This window comes from Physeter macrocephalus, chromosome 12 (assembly GCF_002837175.3).
Source record: "Physeter macrocephalus isolate SW-GA chromosome 12, ASM283717v5, whole genome shotgun sequence".
In the NCBI taxonomy this organism is placed as follows: Eukaryota; Metazoa; Chordata; class Mammalia; order Artiodactyla; family Physeteridae; genus Physeter; species Physeter macrocephalus.
In genome coordinates, this window is record NC_041225.1 from 43,934,215 (window position 1) to 43,954,401 (window position 20,187).

Consider the following 20,187-nt stretch of genomic DNA (forward strand, 5'->3'; position numbering starts at 1 on the left):
TATCACATAAAGCTCTATCATCTAACCTATTGATAATAAAAGTGATATTTTGTTTTGTCACCTGCTTTTTATCTTATTTCTCAAAAACCTAGGTTCAGAACTTGGGTGCCACTTTTTTGGCCCTTGCAAAGCCCCCAAAGCTAAAACTTAGGCCAGCTTTTAAGACCTACCATATCTAGATCTCAAAGTAGAGGAGAAGCTGGGGCTATGCTAACTTGACCTCGGAGGACAGCTAAAACTTGTGAGCTCATGGTAGCCGAGGGCAGTGGTTCGTGGTTCTCAGCCATTTTTCCACACTGACACCTTCTCATCAGTAACAGTGGTTCACCACTGCCATTATTCTCAACCAGGAAGCAGCGCACACCCGTAGGATGGCATCTCAGAACGTGTGGGGAAGATATGTTGATTAAACAACAATAAAATGAGACTTTAACATGCCCCTCTAGGGGAAGCCCTCTGCATCTGCCAGCCCCATGAGAAGCAATGACCTAGGTGTTGATCCTCAGCTTTACAAGTTCAAAAGCTCAATTTTGTCAGCTCAGCCACTTATAATTGGTCCCTAGGGTATTGAGTCACACAGCTCATAGTCACAGGAGACTGATTTATAATCCAGAATGTCAATTAACCAATTTAAAATGGAAGATACAGCTTCCCCGCGCTTGAACTACTCGTGACCCCTTTTCAAACAACTCTCTAACTAGTATCTAGATGGCTGAAAATCAGATGAGTAACCAGCTATGAGAGGTTAAGAGAAAATTGGACTGACAAAAGACCTGATTTTCATTCCCAGTCCTGCCACTGACTTTGATCTTGGGCAAGTCAAAGCCCTTCTGAATCAGTAACCTTGAGACAAGACTGCCTGCATCACAAAACTGTCAGGATTGATTAACACATATGGAAGCACTTTGTTCATAATAAAATATTTTTTTACATGTAAGAAACTTACCAAAGCATAGGAGACTCTTTTTCAAGGATTTGTCCCCTATTCTAGGTCTTGCAGCACAGACTTTGCTCCATTGGAGGATCCGTTTTTTTGCAAATTTGGTGTACAAGGCCAGGTATAGTGTACTTAGTACCAGATTCTTACTCTCCATCTTGACTCCTTCCTGTAAGCACATCATACACTATCCTAATATGTTGATTCTAAATCACACACATATATTGTACACTTTGTAGGTTGCCTGCCTCCTGGGACCAGGCTGCTTCTAGATAACACCAGAGTTTCTGATTCAGTAGGTCTGGGGTAGGGCCTGAGAATTTATATTTCTAACAAGTACCCAAGTGATGCTGATCTAGGGACTATGCTTTGAGAACAACTGATCTAGTTCAGACGATAATGAGCTTAGCTGATTCTAATAAAATCTGCCACTTCCCTGCTACTGTCTTGTTCTCACTGGGATCAGCACATGAGTGCCTGTCCTTTCCTCACTTGGGTAGAAATTTATGCTATTTGTGCTCCCGGCTTTAGGGATTTACCAGAACTGTTATTTCCCAGCTGTGTAGACACTCATCTCTCTCTGGCTTTCTCACTGTCTTACTGCAGAATTTGAATTTTAAAAAATACATAAAAAAAAAATACAGTGTCATTTGGAAACGTTTTCCTAATTGTCTTGAATGGAAGTAGCAGGGAGTGGATGGCATCACTCCCTAGCAGAAAAGGAATTAGACTGGCTTACATGACTCATGGCTTTCCCTTAAGGAAAGCTCCTTAAGGGCCATGTCTTATATTTTTATGCTCAGGTTCTAGCACCAAGTGCCGCAGCATTGTTCCAAGGGATTTGTACATACTGACACATCTAATCCACATAGCACTCCTGTAAATCCCTGTTATACAGATGAAGGTCCTGGGGCTCAAGGAACTTGAGTGACTTGCCCAAGGCCACACAGCTGAAATACACGAGAGCCAGGATTTGGACTCAGGCTGTTTGCTACCAGAGTCTGAACTTTAACCACTGTGTTATGCCATGTAATACAGTGCTCAGTAAGTTTGTTCAGTGTTATGAAAGGCTATGTGCTTCCTGCTTCGTAGAAGAAACAGGTATTTCTTCCACTATAAACTTATGTATATTCATACCTTTTCCTCTAGTCTCAGAAAAGGTTTCTCTCTCTCTCTCTCTGTTCAAGGCCTGTCCTTCCTATGCCCTTGACCCTACCTCTTCTCATTTTTTCCTGAACTTCTTTTATCAGTTATTCCATTTAGTAACTTCAATGTCTCTTCTCCTTCTCCTCCTTCTCACCTATTAACTTGCTCAAGCATCTAAGAAAATTCCCCTTTGGGACCCAGCATTCACCTTTCCAGCCCCCATTGTCCTCTCTCCTCCCGTTCAAGCTTCTTAAAATGGTCCCCACCTCTTACCACCCCTCCCATTCTTGTCGATAGGTTCCAATCTGATTCCCACCTCATATACTATTTAAACTGCTTTCACCAAGTTAATCAACATATTCCCAATTGCTAAGTGTTTTCATTTCTTATTTAGTGAAATTCTGTGCTGCCCTTGATTGCTCTCTCCCCCTTGAGACTCTATTCACTTGGGTTCCTGGGGTTGGTTCTGCCCTCAGCACTCTACCAGTTCTCCCTGGGAGACCCTATCAACTCTCCTAGTTTCAAGTGACCATCTCTTATAAAGTAAAATCTTCCTATCTAGTAGCTTGGCAGTCTTGGTATCTAGAGGGTGGGGGGAAGTGTACCCATTTTACCTTGTACATTTCTCTCTGTATTAATATCTATATATCTGTCTTCTCACTAGATTCTTAACTACCTGAGGGCAAAAATTTTATTCATCTTTGTATCCTCAGCTCTTAGTACAGCCTGCCACAGTAGACATGCAACAGATATCTGTTGAACAAATGACCCTTTATAAACTTTGCTTCACAGATGTCCAAACAATTTCAGTAGATGTCTCCAAATGTTTATAGAAATATTTTAAGTACTCAACAGTGTTATAATAGATGTTCAGAGAAGGGAGCTATCATTTTTGGCTGCGTAAGACTTTGTGACAGTGATAGCACTTGAGCCACAAAGTTTCAGTCCAGAGGCAGGAAAGGGAGGGGGAGAGTACTAACATTCGACTCCCAGGCCAGAGACTAGAGGGCAGCAACTGGAGTCTTCACTGATACATCAAGTTTGGATAAGGGAATAGAAGATTCACCTAAAAAGGTAGGTAGGAAATATAAACATGGAGGGCCTGAGGGCTAAGCTAAGGAATCTTGACTTTATTCCTGGGCAAGTTGGAGCCTATACTGAAAAGGGTGCTCAGTGATCCTATCAATATATGAACCTGGTGGCAGAACGCTTGCTGCCTTGTAACCAGGATACACTAGGTGAGCAGAGCAGTGGGACACTCGTGAGCAAAATGAGAGCCTGATTCAGGGTGGTGGCACTGAAAACTATAAAAAAATAGATGTAGTACCTGACATATTTTATTAAATCAAATAAATCTTAACATCTTTGAAATGAAATTACATTTCTCAATTGGCAGCATTTCTTCTTTCTTAACAACACGTAAAATAATGGTGTATCTTAAAGTTGATGGTGTCCAAGATTCAATGATTACAATACCTGAATGTGAGTAAGAAATAGGGAATTTAGGGCTTCCCTGGTGGCGCAGTGGTTGAGAGTCCGCCTGCCGATGCAGGGGATACGGGTTCTTGCCCCGGTCCGGGAAGATCCCACATGCCGCGCGGAGCGGCTAGGCCCATGAGCCATGGCCGCTGAGCCTGCGCGTCCGGAACCTGTGCTCCGCAACGGGAGAGGCCGCAACAGTGAGAGGCCCGCGTACCGCAAAAAAAAAAAAAAAAAAAAAAGGGAATTCAAAGGAAAAGTTTTAAACCTGGGTAACTGGAAGAACTCTATTATTCCTAACAAAAAAGTAAGGGTATTTCCTTGATCCCTATATAGGAGTCTAACCAAATCTTCTATTTGAGCAATGACCCATAGATGATAATGCTACTCACCTACTTTCCCCATCTGAACTTATAAATAATTAAAAATACTTATTAATGACAATTTTAATATGAACATGTTTTGACCCTCAAGAAACTGTCATAATTTAAAGGGAAGGGAATTGCCACTGAAAGGAGTACACGGTGCTTAGGGATGGACAGCATGCAGTTTCTGGATCCAGCTGATATTCAAACATATCAAAGCAATTGATAACTTCAGTCATTTGAACAATCGGAACTTCTTCAAATACTGGTTCACTTCTTCCTTGGGGTAGGGACGGAGTGCAATGCAAGTGGGGATGTTCTCTGGCTGCTCCACCCACAGCTTGTGGTCAATGTTCTTCTGTTGCAGCGTCTCTGCCAGCAACTTTAAGGTGGTCTCATCTGGGGCCTACAAGGAGCAGAGCACAGACTGAAAAGCCCATTTAGTAAATGACAAAAGGCAAAGGAAAAAAAAAAAGTATGGAGGGGGGCTCCTCTTAACTGAAACTGGAGGAACAGCTCTACTGAAGAAGGAACTGTAGAGCATAGCATGTCTCTAGAAACAACAGCTTCATTGCTCCATTTGCCACTCACTCTCTGAAGGGGTGGAGTGGGGGTGGGAATGCATTGTCAGTAATTATGCGCTACACATTTTCTAGTTCTGGTGCCTCAACAGCATCCCTAATCCCTCAGCCAGCTCTGACTTTAAGAGCTGACTACTGGAAGGATTTCTAAAATCACATCACCTCCACCTCCACCTCCCTCCTACTTCCACCCTAGTCCACACAAACGTAGAAGGATTTTCTTTCCGCCAGGATAGTTCCCAGTTTTTAACTCAAGCGTGGGCAAACTATTCTCTAGTGTCCTTCTGAAATTGTTTCTCATCATCTTTATCACCCATGCTGAATCCCATTACAGGAAATAGTATAGCTATCACTCAGAAAATAAAGATACGTAGTGTGTTATGTTGCATAAGGTATATATATTTTTGCCTATGAAGGCAGAAGCCACTAATTTAACTAGAGGTTTGTCTTATCAAATTAGAGGATGCTGGGATTGCCACTCTTAATCTACTGAGTCCTTTGGGCATGCTGAAGAAGAATGAATTGACTTCCCCTCCCTCCTTCTTCAGCACCAGGAGCAGCACAGTACAAGTTAGAGTGAGTCCAAACCCTTGCTCTACCACTTACTGATCTGTGTGCTCTTTGATAAGTTATGTGACTTAGCTGAACCTTTGTGTCCCCATTGTAAAATGGGATGATAATGCTTCCTAGTAGTAGTGAGATTCAATGAAATCAGGCTCAGATCTGTGCCTGACACAAAGCACCCAGTAAATGGAGTTAATCTTGGCACTGTCTTATATTTTATTGGTCTTTATGGCTACAGCACCACCTTTATTTACAGTGGAGACTCCTCCGTCCCTTTCTTGAGTCATAGCTAACAACAGAATCATGTCTTTTAAACTCAGGGGAGTCACTTAATCTCTGTGGGCTTCAGATGTCTCATCTGAGAAAAGGGGTAAATATTTTATCTGCCTGAAAGCAAGGGAGTGGGAGATGTCTGAACTACATGATTTCTTGAAGCCTTCCTATAAAATCCTATAAAAAGAATCTAAAGGAAAAAGCTATCTGTTTCTTTTCTGCCTACTTATAGATTCTCAAGACATTTTCCTACAGGTTACAGTTTAATGTTTCATTACCCAATAGCAATTTTTCTCTTGAAAAATGATCTGCTTTTGCCCTCTAGGTTTGCCAGCTGGCCAAGAAGAAATTACCCAACCCCTCCACCCCAGGTTTATTTATTAAAATAAATAAATTTTATAATGAGAAGAAAATTGCTTTAAAATGAAAGCAATATTTTTTTCATTATAAAATGTGTGCGTAATGTAGGAAACTAAAAAAAAATAGAGAAGCATTACAAAATAACCAAAATTCCACTACCCACTCACTACTTAATATTTGGATATATTTTCTTAGTTCTTACTTTCAAAATCTGGATCACTTTGTATGTAGAATATATAGTTCAATTAGAATCGCATCATGAGCACTCTTCCATGCCAGGTAAATATGCTCCAAAAACATGATTTATGCTAGTTTCGTAATAATCCATTATAAGGGCATAAGTTTAGACAATTCATCGTACTGGAAATTCAGTGATTTCCACTTTTTTTACTATTATAAAATGCTCCTATCCTTGTACAACGCTCTTTGGGTGCATCTTGCTATTTTCTTAGGATACATTTCTAGAGGCAGAATTGACAGAAGGTAAGGGTAAGATCTGTTTGGCTATCTGTAAAAACCTTACCTCTGATGCTAGGTTCAAATTATACTAGGGTTCACATTTATTTTCAAATAATTTGGCGTCAGAACCAGGTAAATGCTCCAGCTTGACTTCACTTGCAATAAGGAACAGTACTTTTCAGCGCAGCCATTAAAAAGCCGGCGCAGTGCACAGGTAGAAAGGTGGGTGTCGCTCCACCAGCCTCCGCCCTCACAGGCATCTGTTTAAGAGCGACGCAGGTAAGACCGAAGAGGTGCGGGAAGCATTTATAACGGGCCCGATGTCCACTCGTCACACCGTCAGGCCCCGCCCAGTCAAGGTAAGGCTCCCTGGGCAATAGCTCAAGCCCCAGAACCCTTACCGAAACTTTTAAGTCAAACTCCCCTCCCCACTAATGCCACACCCACTCCATGAAGTTAGGCCCTCCGACTCAAGACCACACCCTCTTCCGGTCTCGATAACCTCAGGGCCCCTCCCCCTCCGCCAGGGCCTCACCTCGAGGACCACCTTGCGCATGCGCCCCAGCTCCCGGAGGTAAGCGGCCGTGTGCGGATGGTCCCGGTGAATGTGCAAGGCCGCGGTGGCTGCGTGACAAGCCTGTGCTACCAATGCGCCTGCTGGCCAGGAAAACGGCGCCTGTGATAGATCCTTTCGTAACACCAGGTACTGTACCAGGATCTGCGGCTCTGCGCCAGTGGCCGCCATCTTCCCGCACAACTGAAAGGCCAGGCCTATCCCCCGATGCATGCCGGGATCAGGGAGGGGCCCTGAGCGCTGCCATGTTTTTGTACGGTGGGAGTGCAAAGCACGCTGGGACCGGTTGGCTTGGATTTGAAGGCAAGCGGGAACTCTCGGCCCTGGCCTGAGTGACCCAGAGGAGAGGAGATAAGGGAAAGTAAGACCCAGTGGCGGAAGGGACCGTGACAGGGTGGAAGGCTAAGCGGCATTCTTACAGCTCCTTCCGTGTGCAAGGAAGCCCAGAGGAACCAGAGGCGCCGCGCCTTAGGAGCGTGCAGGTAGACGTGGACACCGCCGACTCGGACCCGGGGAGCGGACCGGGCGGGTCAGGGAAGGGGAGTACTAGCGACGGGGTGCACGGGTGCGTACCTGCGTTGCGTGTGCCTGCCCTCTAGGTTTGTCTGAATGTGAATCGATTCTTGCCATTTTATTTTGTCCCCCAAGGACAGCCCTACTACTGGTGCTTGGACAGCTTTCTAGCAAGGCTCTTGGAAATCTGAGGAGGAGATGGAGCTGCCGAATACTCTAAGTCAAGACGGCGAGTCCAGAGGAGGTATTCAAAGGGTCGCCTTTCTCCCCTTACTACTGCTGCCCAAACCACGCGCAGGTTGAAAGCCCTTTCCTCCTCTAACCGATGTGTGACCTGTCCTGTTTGGGAGCAGGATGGTGAAAGGAACTAACATTGAAGACTTAAAGGGACAGGCAGCTAAGATCATTGGAGCGGGAACAATTACTTCACATATTCTAGGCTCTTATTCCTTTTTAGACCAATAGGTTGCATTCCTAGTATACTAAGCGTTCATATTCAGAGCTACAGTTCTAGCCAATGAGATTTCTTTACTCTTCCCAGGATTTGAGGGGAGCCATTTATGCATTCCTGCCGTGGAAGAGGCAGTGACTGGTTATTGGTCAGAGCTGGGTTGGAGTCCTGGCTCTGCCATTATAAATACTGTGGCCTTGGGCAAGTTATTTTACTTTTCTCTGCCTCAGTTTTTTCATCTGGAAAATGGAGATGAATAATAGCATTGTGGTGGTGGCTGTGGAAATTAGATAAGTAATTCTTTTAATGCTTTTCAAGTGAAGCATTTAGCACATGCCTAATATATAGGAAATATTAAATAAATGCTTTAATTCTTTGCATGCTTTGCAAGTAAAGGATCTAGCACAGGTGTCTCTTTTTTTATAAATTTATTTTATTAGTTTTGGCTGTGTTGGGTTTTCGTTGCTGCACGCGGGCTTTCTCTAGTTGCGGTGCGCGGGGCTTCTCATTGCGGTGGCTTCTCTTGTTGTGGAGCACGGGCTCTAGGCGCGTGGGCTTCAGTAGTTGTGGTACGCAGGCTCAGTAGTTGTGGCGCATGGCCTTAGTTGCTCCGTGGCATGTGGGATCTTACCGGACCAGGGCTTGAACCCTTGTCCCCTGCATTGGCAGGCGGGTTCTTAACCACTGTGCCACCAAGGAAGCCCCACAAGTGTCTTAATACGTAGGAAATGTTCACAAATGCTTCACTGCTAGAGTTGATTAGCATTATGAAACTGTGACCTTTACTGTATTGGTCTTTAGTCAGTCTCTTAGGATCGGAGATTGCCTCTGAATTTCTATCTGTTGGTGAGCTTGTTTTCCTGTCTGATACCCAGTAATATTGGTGGATGGTTCCTTTCAATGTGTACCTTTATAGTCCTATGCTCCTAATACTTTTCAGAGCTTCAGAGTACTTATTCAAGCCTCTGTGGGATGTCTAAATCCAGTTATGCATTAGCACTTTGGGAAAACATGCGTGAAACCCCAAAAAACAATTCTGCATTAAAAAAACAATTTCTGAGAGAGTCTGAATTTGGTGACCCTGTTTTCCCCTGGGTCACTATTATCATAGATAACTGAGATTAGCCATTTTCAGATGATGCCCTTTTTGAACAGTGTCTTGGTCAGGGACTGCTTGTAGGTCAGTGTTCGGCCTAAGAGGTTGCTGATCATTGACTTGTGTTGTCAGCTCCTCTTGTTTTATAAATTGTTGGCAACGTCTCCAGTTTAGCTGACCACAGAGTTCTGGAAAAAGGGTCACCCTCTGTTCTTCCCTGAAGTGCTTCCTGTTCCTGGGGTTAGAAATCCTTAGCTTCTTGTGAAATTCCCTTTTTACTTCCCTCAGGTGTTTTAGCTCACTTGGAAAGACTAGAGACTCAAGTGAGCAGATCCCGTAAAAAGCTGGAAGAGCCACAGAGCGCACAGGCAGTGGAAAGTGCTCTTGGAACCAGGATTCATGAACTGAGACGTCTGCGAGATAAGCTGAGGGCTGAAGTGAAACATCAAGCTAGAGTGAGTAGAAGGGTGATCGACGTTGGCAGCCTTTCCTAGAGTGTAAAAAACAAACATGATCTGGGAATTAGCAAATTTGTGTAATATGTTTTACCTGTGGTCTTACTGGATGGATTTCAGTCCTTGATCCCTCAAGTGATCAAACCTGTAGAGTTGGCTAATGTCAATACCAGCTAACAGTTGGCAGGCATTACTGATGGGCTAGGTGAATTCTTCATAATAGTCTCTTAAACCTGCCCTCATAGACATGAGCCTGTTACCTTAATCTCAGCTAGACTTGAGTCATTGGTACTTTTGTCATTAGCACCATCTTTCTATAACACAACCTGAAACCTCACAGTAAACTTTGACTTTTCTCTCTTTTCAGCTTTCTCTCTAGCCCAGGTTCAGTTAGTAAAACCTGTCAAATTCTTCTTTAGATTGTCTTTGTGCCCCTCCCCCACCCCTGCTGTAGAGCATGTATTATCCACATGGGTCCTAAATATTTACCAGGTGATTTAGATGGCGGGATTATTGCAGCAGTCTGCTAGTTCGTTTTCTCCTGGTATTTATACTTCTCTGATAAATTCCGCACAGCCAAGAAAATCTTCATAAAACACTACACTTTTCATTAAATTACAAGTTTCCTTGCTCAAAGTGTCAGTAATTATTCATTGCTCCTGGGTTAAGGTCAGCCTTCTTTTTCTTGTCTTCCCTCCCTCTCTTCCTTTTCCCCCTTTCCTCCATTTCTTCTCTTCCTCCCTCCCCCCTTCCTTTTTTATTAAAGTAAAAAATATATATATATGTATACACATACACACATATATGTATATATGTTGTGCACAAATCTCAAGATCCTTTTACAGAATGAACACACCCTGGTAAGTACCACGCAGATCAAAGTGTAGACTACTACCAGTACCCCAGAGGTCTCCCTCTTAAATCCTCCTAGTCATTTCCCTCAAGGTAACTGCTATTCTGGTTTCTGTTACTATACATTGGTTTTATTTGTTATGGAGCTTTATATAAATTTAAAAAGTATAAACTCTGTTATGTCGGGCTGCTTTTGTTGAATGTTATCTCTGTGAGGTTCATCCATATTGGTGCATGCTGTGGTCATTCTTTTATATTGCTATATAATTATTCCATTTAAGAAATATTCCACAATTTATTTACTTATTGTACTTACTGGTGACATTTGGGTTATTTGGGTTGTTTCACTTTGGGGCTATTAAGAATAATGCCACTGTGAACATTCTTGTTCCTGTCTTTTGATGTAAAAATATATACTTTTCTATTGAATTGCTGGGTCACAGGTTATGCAGATTATCTTTAGTAAATACTGTCGAACAGTATTTGAAAGTTATTGTACCAATTTTACATTCCCAGCAACAGTGTATAAGGTTTCCATTGTTCTGCATCTTTACCGATACTTGGTGTTGTCAGTTTTAGAAATTTGTCATTCTAGAGTGTGAGAGTAAATCATTGTGGATTAATTCACGTTCGCCTAATAACTGATGATTTTAAGTACCTGTTTGGACACTTGAAAATCTTCTCTTATGAACTTCTTAAGACTTTTGCAGAATTTTTATTGGGTTGTATATCTCTTATTAAATTGTAGAATTCTTTACACATTTTGGATATGAGTTCTTTGTTGTATCTGTATTCCAGATCTTCTTTTAAAGACGGGCTTGCCTTTTCACTCTCTAATGATGTGATGAGAAGAAAGTCTTCATTTTAATGAAGTTTGATTTAGGAATCTAACTTTATGCTTACCGTTCTTGTTTCCTTTTAATCTTTACCTAACTTTAAGAACATGAAGATATTCTGTGTTATTTTCTAAAAGCTTTATTTTACTTTTTATTTTCAGAATTACAGTCCCTCTGAAATTCATTTTTTTGTGTATGGTGTGAAATACAGGTCATACTTCTTTTGTTTTTTTTCCATATGGATATCCAGTTCATCCAGTACTACTTCTTGAAGACCACTCTTTTCCCACTGTATTGCAGTGGATCTTTGGGTCCACTGTGGGCCCATTTCTGGGTTCTGTTCTGTGCCATTGGTCTGTTTGTCTTTGTGCAAGTACCAGAGGATTATTACTGAAAGTTTTGATACCTATAGTTTAGGTCTTCTTCAGAATTATCTTGGCTATTGTTGGCCCCTCGAATTTTGCATAAATTTGGGAATCGGCTGTCAATTTCCAAAAAGAAACCTCCTGTAGCTTTGATTGGAATTGCACTGAATCTATATATTGATTTGGAGAGGATTGAAATCTTTATAGTATTGTGTCTTCCAGTCAGTGTACATGGCATATCTTCTAGCTTCTTGGGATGAACACTTATTGTTTTTTAAGTCTTTTTTTCTCCTGTATGCGTTTAAGGTGATAAATTGCTAAGCATAGAATTTTAGTCCATATGGGCCACAATAACAAAAGTGCCATAAACTGTATGACTTATAAGCAACAAATATTTATTTTTTACAGTTTTAGATGCTGGGAAGTCCAGGATCATGGCACCAGCAAATTCAGTGTCTGAGGACTTAACTAACTCCTTGATTGTGGTCTCACTGTAACCTCACATGGCGGAAGAGCCATGCTAGCTCTTTGGCATCTCTTTTATAAGGGCACTAATCCCATTCATGAGGGCTCCCCCATCATGACCTAATCACCTCCCAAAGGCCCCACCCTCCAGATACCATCACATTGGGCTTTAGGTTAGGTTTCTGAAGTTTGAGGGACACAAACATTCAGTTCATAGCACATGGCTTTAGCTATATCCCACAAGTTTTGGTATATCATTTTTTATCATTTCAATTCAAAATATTTTTGATTTCCATTGTAATATCTTTTCCCATAGGTTTGTTTTAGACATATATTGCTTAATTTCCAAAAACTGGGGGATTTGTTAGTAATTTTTTTAGTTACTGATATATAGCTTAATTCCATTGTGATCAAAGAACATGACTCAGCATGTGGTCAATTTTGATAAATGTTCCATGTGCATTAAATGTGGGTTTTGCATTTTTGGGTACTGTATTCTATCAGATAGAGCAAATATGTTCATCATGATGTTCAGATATTTTATATCCTCACTAATTTACTTGTCAACTTGTTTTAGCAGTTACTGGGATAAATGTGTTGAAATCTCCTGCTGTAATTGTGGATTTGTACATTTTTTTCCCTTTCATTCCATTTTGCTGTATAGTAGGTACAAACAAATTTAGGATTGTTATATCTTCCTGGTTGACTTAACTTTTATCATTATGAAATGTTCCCTTTTCTTTTAGTTAAACTTCTTAAAGTCAACTTTGTTAAATATTAGTATCACTACAACAGCTCTTGTTCTTGTAGGTATCAATAGCATATAGTTAGACATTTTTAATCCAGCCTGGCAGTCTTTGTCTTTTAATTAAAGTATTTAGTCCATGAACTTTTAATATGATTACTAACATATCTGGATCTCAGTCTACCATGTTATTATTTATTATCTTATTTGTTCTTTGTTTCTCTTTTGTCCTTTCTTTCCACCTTTTGGATTGATTTTTTTTATTATTCCACTTCTCTAATTATACATGCTTTTAGCATTCTTTTTATGGTTATCCTCCACAAAACATGCTTTTTTTTCTTACTAGAATATACTTTAGATTAGTACTTGTACCACTTTCTGGATAATTACAGAACCTTCTAACATCTTTTCTCTCCCACACATGCAGCCTTTCATATTATTGTCATATGTTAATTCTACATATACTTAAAACTGTATGAAACACTTTTGTTTGTATAGTCACTATGCCTTTAGAGTTTTATATATATATATATATATATATATATATTTACCTTTTTCAGTGCTCTTTATTACTTGCTGCATTTCCAGATTTTCATCTGGGATTATTTTCCTTCGGTGTAAGTAGTTCCTTTGGGTACTACTCTCAGTGTAAATTTGCTGGAAATAAATTCTCTATTTTTGTTTGTCTGAAAACACCGTATTTCACTATATTTTTCATGTTTAAAGGGGTATTTTTGCTTGGTATAGAATTATAGATTGAAATTTATTTTCTTTTACACTTTAAATACATTTTTCCATTGTCTAATAGTTCCATAGTTTCTGTCAGATGTTAATCTTATTGTTTGCATGTAGTGTGTCTTTTTCCCTCTGGCTGCTTTATGGTTCTGTCTTTGGGTTTTAGCAGTTTTATATCATAATGTGGCTAGGATTGGTTTTCTTTCTTCATCCAGCTTGGTGTTTGTAGCACTCCTTAAATTAATTACTTGCTGTTTTTCATTTATTTGGAAAATTTGGCCAGTATCTTTCAAATAATGCATCTGCCTCATTCTTTCCTTTATTTCTGGGGCTCCCAAGTGTGGAGTTTTTGTTTTGTTTTTACTGTGACCTATGTCTTATATCTTTAATCTAGATAAGAAAATATACCTATTTTCTACTTTTTCTATGTGTCCAGTCAGCTTTTAAACCTGTTGAATTCCTGATTTTGGTTATTGTATTTTTTGGATTTAGGATTTTCATCTGAATCTTCTTAATAGATTCCAGCCCTTTGGTGTGAGTTCTCCATCTTTTAATCTATTTTAATGACTATGCCTGATAACTCAAATAGCTGAATCCCTCTGGATCTGCTTCTGTTGTCTTCTTTTTTCTCCTGGTTTTCAGCCATCTGTTCCCTCTTCCCTGATATGCTTCATATTTTTTTTCAGTGATGGGTATTGTATGAAAAAATATAGGAATTCTGAACTATGTTCTCTTCCTCCAGAAAGAATTTCATTTTTTTTCTGACAGGCAGATAGCATATGGGCATATCACCTTAATCCAGTTGAGGTAGTCTGTTTCTGGTTTGCCCTTACTCCTAGGGTGTAGTCCTTTGGTGGGCAAGGGGTGGGGGGACCTCACTTGAAAGCTTGGGTGTGTTGGGAACAGATCTGTCAAGATCCCTCTTCTTTGGCAGGCCCTGATCTCCAAAATCTCTGCTTCGCTTTTTAACTTTCAGGAGCTTCTTTCTGTTTTGGTTTCTAAGTACCCAGTCACACATCTGCAGTTTAGGATTTGGCAAATGCCTGGAGGGCAAGTTGTATGCAGAATGTTGGGTTCCCTTTGACCCACAGGAAGGCTGCTCTGGTAACCTTGATCTCGTTTTTTGTTTCCCTGGCATGGTGAGACTGCTACAAAATTTAGCCTGCAGCTTTCTATTTGGCCTATATGCCTTGTGATAAAAATCAGCAAATGTCCTGAGGGGGAAAACCTCAGGAAATCCCAGCTAACTTCAGAGCATTTATCTTTAGTCTTCAATCTGGCTATTTTGGTGATTCTCCAGTGCCTTCGGGCCATTTTCTGTTTGTTTACTTGCATGATTGCTTATTCCTCTTTGGTATTTGATCCAGCTTTTGTAGTTGTCTCAGAGGGAGAGTTAGTCCAATACCTCCTACTGGGCCGTATCTCGCAGCATGTGGCTTACAGTCAGTATTTCTCATCCTGGCACTTGAAAACCTGCACAGTCTGACCCAAACCAACTTTCCCAGCCTTGCCTCTTCGCAGCTGTTTTTGCTTACCCTAGACTTTCCTCACATCCTTTTCTTTCTCCTCTCACAGTACTCTCCATGCCAACCAAATTCATTGTTGTCCAGACCAGCACAATTTCTACTTCTGATTCCTAGTGCTGTAACCCACAAGATTCTTCCTCTGCTGTGAATTCATAGCACCAGGTGGCTGGCCACTGTAGCATTTCTTGATTGATTATATAATAAAAAAATATTTTGTATTTAAATTTTTTCCAGGTAGGTGAGGGCATGGGACTTCTATTATGCCCCTTTGTACCCAGTTTGATCTGCTACATATCTTGCAGGTTAAAGCATCTACTACCAATGTAGAACCCGACCAAACATTAGAGATTACTGAGCAAGAAATTTTGAAGAGAAAACGGGAAAACGTGAAAGCTATTCTGCAGGCATATCGTTTTACAGGTATAGTTTTTTTCTGACCTGTTTCAGTCTGGGTCTCTTGTCTCTAGTGAGTTAGTTTGCAAGATGTATTATAAGTCCTGGACTTACTTCATGAACATTGACTTTTGCCCCCTTCAGTATACACACACAAAGCTGGCACGCTATTCATAGGCAACTTTACCTACAAGATTGGCCTCTTTGTACAGCAGCAGGTTGATTGGTGGCTGGCTTAGACTGTTCATTTTTAGCAATTTGACACGTGCTAGATGGTATGCTAGAACTTCCTTTACTGCTGGCTTGCTTTATGCCACTGGTCAAATAGTTTGAACCCCTCAAGTCTCTGTTTCACCATTAAAATGAGGATTTATTTACCTATTATCTGTATCATAAGAGGATTGTGGGAAGACGTGGAGACTACCATAAATTATTTGACACTCAGGAAAAAAGGAGCATAGGTAAATTGAAAAGTTCAAAATCTCTTCCTCAGTAATTTAACATTTCGGGTGCTTTTTCTTTCCCACCATTCTTCTGTGGTTTTATCAACTCAAACTCAAAAGTGAGCCAGAGTCAGTGAGAAGAGTCTGTTGACTCTTTCATTCAACGAGCATTTGAGCCCATGATGTATGTAACTAGGCAGTGCTGAAGGGACTGGGATGCACAGATGAATAGGATACTGCCTTTGCCTGACATCTCTTAAGGTATCGTCTTGTTTGTCTCAGGGATCAGTGGGAAACTGACCAGCCGAGGAGTCTGTGTCTGTATCAGCACTGCTTTTGAGGGGAATCTGCTGGATTCCTATTTTGTGGACCTTGTCATGCAGAAACCACTTCAGATACATCACCATTCGATTCCAGTCTTCATTCCCCTAGAGGAGATATCTGCAAAATACTTACAGACTAATATTCAGCACTTCCTGTTCACTCTCTGCGAGTACCTGAATGCTTACTCTGGGAGGAAGTACCAGGCAGATCGACTTCAGGTATCTGCGATCTTATAAAGCATTTTGTGAGCCCAGATAAGCTTCAAAGGAAAAAAAGGGACATGTTCTTTTGTACTTTCAAATGTTTCATAACTCTGAGCCAGAAGTTTGACCACTGTCCTTCTAATGCTTGTTTCTTATTAATATACAAGCTATTTTCCACCTTCTCTTCTGTTGAAACTCTGGATGATGTTGAAGCATGGATACCAGTTAAGGGATTATTCACTCATGAATGGTGATTCTCAAGCTTTTGTACTTGACTCTTCCTTCGCCTCACAAAGTGGTAGGGTACAGTTGGTATACTTTTAATTCAACAGGAATTTATAGAGTACCTACTATGTGCCGGGTGTCTTGCTGAATCTTGGGTATAGGTGCAAAGCAGAATAATGGTTTCTTGAAATACCACAGAGGAATACTCTCCATCTTTGCCTAAGCTCTGGCTTACCTGCTATTTAGGGTTGCAGTTGAGCTTAGGGTTGAGGCAAAAAGGGAAAAAAAAGGTAGATAGGAAATGAATGCAAATAGGAAATAAGTGATTCTTAAAATAAGTGACTCTCATACCTCTTTATGCCTTTGGAATGACTCTGAAGCTCCTGGTTGTCAGATAAACTTAAATTGATATGTAGCCTGGTTGTCAGATAAATTGGTACGTGAATGTAAGACATGAAGCATCTCGGCCATATATGTCAATGCAGTTCTTGGCAGAAATAGTATCTCCCCTTTATCCCCAGCCCCTGGCCATTTACTTAGACTCTAGGCCACTACCAGTTCTTAATTATCTTATAAATCTCTGTCATTTTTCCTTTTTTCAAGCCTTTCTCTGTCCTTCATTTATTTCTCTGAGATTTAATTAATAGGCCCTGTTTTTGGTAGACATGTTTGAAGCGTCATAACCACTCACTGCCTTTGGAGTTGTAATTGTCATATACTTTGTGTCTCTTTTGATCCTCACCCCCATTAGAGTGACTTTGCAGCCTTTCTGGCTCGACCCTTGCAGAGAAACTCACTGTGCAACTTGCTGTCATTTACTTACAAAGCAGAGCCGGAAGGCCAGTCCTTCCCATTTTGTGCTAGACTGCTGTATAAGGACCTCACGACAACTCTTCCAACGGATGTCACTGTTACTTATCAAGGTAAGAGGAAGGATACCTCCAGGAAGAAATTATAATATGCCTGGGTTACTCAGGTTGATTGAAACGGTGAAATAGACTACATCAGTTGGGCCTCTTGAGACACTTTCTTCTGTTTATGTACTATGAACAGAAAAATATGAAGACAGATACCAAGAATATCTTCCTTGTTTCTACCAAATTTTCCTCTCCTCTTTGTAAGTAGTAAACATAATTATCCTAGTTTTCCTTTCTCCTTTGCTCCATCCGACTCCGCCAGGGTTCTTTCAGCTTATGACTTGTTTTCATTGGAGACCCCTCTTAGAGAGACAGCTAATGAGACTGTGTCATAGGGTCACTGTGGTGGAGAGAGCCAAGATTTGTTTCACTGTGAAACCAAGTAGACATGACAAGTCAGCATATACTTAGCTCTCCAGAGACTCTTCTCTAAATGAGAATTTTTCAGGGGTGGCTGAGACATTTGCTGTGACTTTGTTTTCGTTAAATGTACCATAGTACATGGGCGATAATGAGAAAAAGGGTAAAATGTTTTTAGGAGGCAGAAATTTTGAAGCTGCCACAGGTTTCACATCATAGGCTTTAGATTTCTCTGGGCAGAGTTTCTGGTCTCAAAATTTCATTGGACCAGTAAGGGGCAAGCCTCTCTCAGCTCCAGACCAAATTTTTTAAAAAGTGACATGGGTCCAGAATATTAGTGATCCAAGTTCTGATTCCTACAGTTGCACTAAATGAGATTGATAGGTTCTGTCTTTTTTTAGGGACGGATGCATTATCCACCACACGGGAAGAACAGCGAGCAGCCCATGAAAATCTGCTTTTTACAAAGCCCCTACATCAAGTGTTTACTTCATTTGCAAGAAAAGGAGACAAGCTGGATATGAGCCTGGTCTCCTAGAATATTATTTTCATTGGGAACAACATCAGAAGTGAGTAAACTAGTACTGACCACAGTTGCAAGCAAGGTCCTGGGAACTGAAAGCTGTTGAAAGGCTCAGACTCCTTGCCTGGGGACCGTCCTTGCGATGAGAACAGACACCCACCTCACCAGCATGGTTAGGGACAAGTTTGAGTCTGTAGACCCTGGCATTTTCGGACTGTTCTCCATGATTGCCTGGTCACTTGTTATAATGCTCAAGAGTATCTCTTCTCTTGAGATATTGATTTGATCGTACATTTTAGCTGAAAATCAGAGTGGTCTGTGGGGTAATAGAGGGCATTTTGTGAAAAAGGGAATATGTGCCATTCAATTGAAGAGTATTTCTAGCTTTTATGATAACTTCAAGTAATTTTGCCTTACTTTCCTTATCTGCGACTTTTGAAAAGAAAGTTCTTAGAACACTCTAGGTTCATGATATGACATGAATCATATAGTTAAGGGAAGTGTGTTTAATCTTCGGTTTGGAACGGAATATTCTAGGTCACTGCTTTACAAAGAATATGGCATGAGACGTTACTATGGATAAAATAATCAGGGTTCCATGTATCTAATGTCGTTTCCTAGAACATGTTAGTAGAGCACAGAATGTATCAAGCTCAGCGGTAAAAAAGCATGATCAGAAGTCTCCTCATAATTTGATAACTGCAAAGGGAAGCAGACCCCTCTCCTTTATCTCTTCCCTCTCCTGCAAGCTCCAGGCCCTGGCTGTACATGTGTCTTCCTCATCTCCTAGTCCAGTTAGGGTACCACTTCTTGTAACCATGGCCTCTGCTCTGCTCTGCTGGTGCTTTTTTTCCTTGGCTTGGGAGTATATGCAGGGCTAGTGCTCAGATGTAAAAACCTGTCATCGTGCCGTTTTAATTCCTGTCCCGTTTCCCGCCCCACCCCACCCCCAGTCACCCCCCGCCCCGTACTGCCCAAGGCCAAGACCTGATGGCCACGCAGCAACCTGCAGGTGTGGCAGCCCCAGCTAACTCTGGGAGGAGCGCAGGGGAATGGTCAAGCCAGCTTGGACCACCATTTAGAAAGCAGCAGCTTAAGAGAGCAAGGTCCTAGTTTAAGCTCTTGCCTTCCAGGCACGTGGTGAGGGCCAGTGAGGGAGGGCAAAGCACTTCTCAGATGAGGGCTGCGAGCAGAAGCTTCCCAATGACCACATTCAAGTTGAATAAAGCTTTTAATAAAACAACAGTCTTCTTCATCAATACCTGTAAATTCTCTTTTAAAGCAGTAGCAAACGCGACTGTAGCAAGAGCTCAAAAGGCAAGGCAATATCGGAAAGTGTTTTTTAACAGAAAGTTAAAAATATAAGTGTAGAAGATCTGTTTATATATTTTTCTTTCAGAAATAAAGTCCCTTTCCCTCCCTCCCACCAGGTAAAAGGAAATATATTGCACTTTCTGCTCTCATGACTAAGGTGACTGACTGGGGTTCCAGAAGAACCTTTCAAGATTATCAGGACGAGGCCCACTTCACGGAACTTGGACCACAGAGGCAAGCAGGTCTTCAGGGTGAAAAGCACTGCTTCCAAGTTCTAGCTGGGGAGCAGAGCAGCTGCCAGCCCTCATCGCAAACAGAGCTGCCCCAGCCATGCTCCCAGCCGGGCCCAAAGGCAGCAGCCTTGTTCCGCCTCTGGTACATTCCTGCTTACAGTGGCCATGGCCTCTCTGGGGGAAGGAGGGCTGGTCGGGACTAGGGCTCTGGAAGGATTACGCCAGTACTATGCCTAAGAGCCCTACTCTCTGGGGAAGCTCCAGGCACACCAAGGAATAGTATGGCCGCCCTCAGAGCTCACACACCCATAAACAAATGAAGGCTTGAGGAGATTTTTAAACCTAAAGTCTGCGTGAGTGTGCACTTCAACAGCTTGGGAATGTTGGGACTTGGTCATTTGTCCTTTCCCAAGGCCTGCCTTTGAGTCCAAAAAATAAACTCTCCCTCCCGTGTGGACTCTCATGGGGCTCGAGG

At 41.5% G+C, this 20,187-nt stretch overlaps 2 protein-coding genes across 3 annotated transcripts; one reads left to right on the forward strand and one right to left on the reverse strand.

The window, feature by feature from the left end:
• Positions 1 to 1,316: 1,316 nt before the first annotated feature.
• Positions 1,317 to 6,968, reverse strand: PTRHD1 (peptidyl-tRNA hydrolase domain containing 1). The gene is made up of 2 exons (XM_007102016.4): positions 6,700 to 6,968; positions 1,317 to 4,333 (listed from the first exon to the last, which is right to left on the reverse strand). Exons 1-2 carry the CDS (start codon positions 6,949 to 6,951, stop codon positions 4,163 to 4,165), a joined length of 423 nt encoding a protein of 140 aa, XP_007102078.1. The 5' UTR covers positions 6,952 to 6,968; the 3' UTR covers positions 1,317 to 4,162.
• CENPO (centromere protein O) lies at positions 6,765 to 20,184 on the forward strand. Of its 2 annotated transcripts, none has more exons than XM_028496984.2 (8): positions 6,765 to 6,867; positions 7,387 to 7,495; positions 9,087 to 9,253; positions 15,080 to 15,197; positions 15,896 to 16,155; positions 17,117 to 17,288; positions 18,044 to 18,211; positions 19,596 to 20,184. In XM_028496984.2, exons 2-7 carry the CDS (start codon positions 7,450 to 7,452, stop codon positions 18,178 to 18,180), a joined length of 900 nt encoding a protein of 299 aa, XP_028352785.1. In that variant the 5' UTR covers positions 6,765 to 6,867; positions 7,387 to 7,449; the 3' UTR covers positions 18,181 to 18,211; positions 19,596 to 20,184. The 2 variants fall into 2 exon arrangements, with proteins under 2 accessions (XP_028352785.1, XP_007102080.2); XM_007102018.4 differs by lacking the exon at positions 6,765 to 6,867 and adding an exon at positions 7,133 to 7,220.
• The last annotated feature ends 3 nt before the right edge of the window (positions 20,185 to 20,187 follow it).

Bases quoted from the DNA above. Each gene is read 5' to 3' on its own strand.
- PTRHD1 (XM_007102016.4), bottom strand. From the start codon at position 6,951: ATGCATCGGGGGATAGGCCTGGCCTTTCAGTTGTGCGGGAAGATGGCG. The intron at 4,334-6,699 runs GTGAGGCCCTGG...TGCTCCTTGTAG, and splicing joins TGCGCAAGGTGGTCCTCGAG to GCCCCAGATGAGACCACCTT.
- CENPO (XM_028496984.2), top strand. From the start codon at position 7,450: ATGGAGCTGCCGAATACTCTAAGTCAAGACGGCGAGTCCAGAGGAG. The intron at 7,496-9,086 runs GTATTCAAAGGG...TACTTCCCTCAG, and splicing joins AGACGGCGAGTCCAGAGGAG to GTGTTTTAGCTCACTTGGAA. The intron at 15,198-15,895 runs GTATAGTTTTTT...TGTTTGTCTCAG, and splicing joins GCAGGCATATCGTTTTACAG to GGATCAGTGGGAAACTGACC.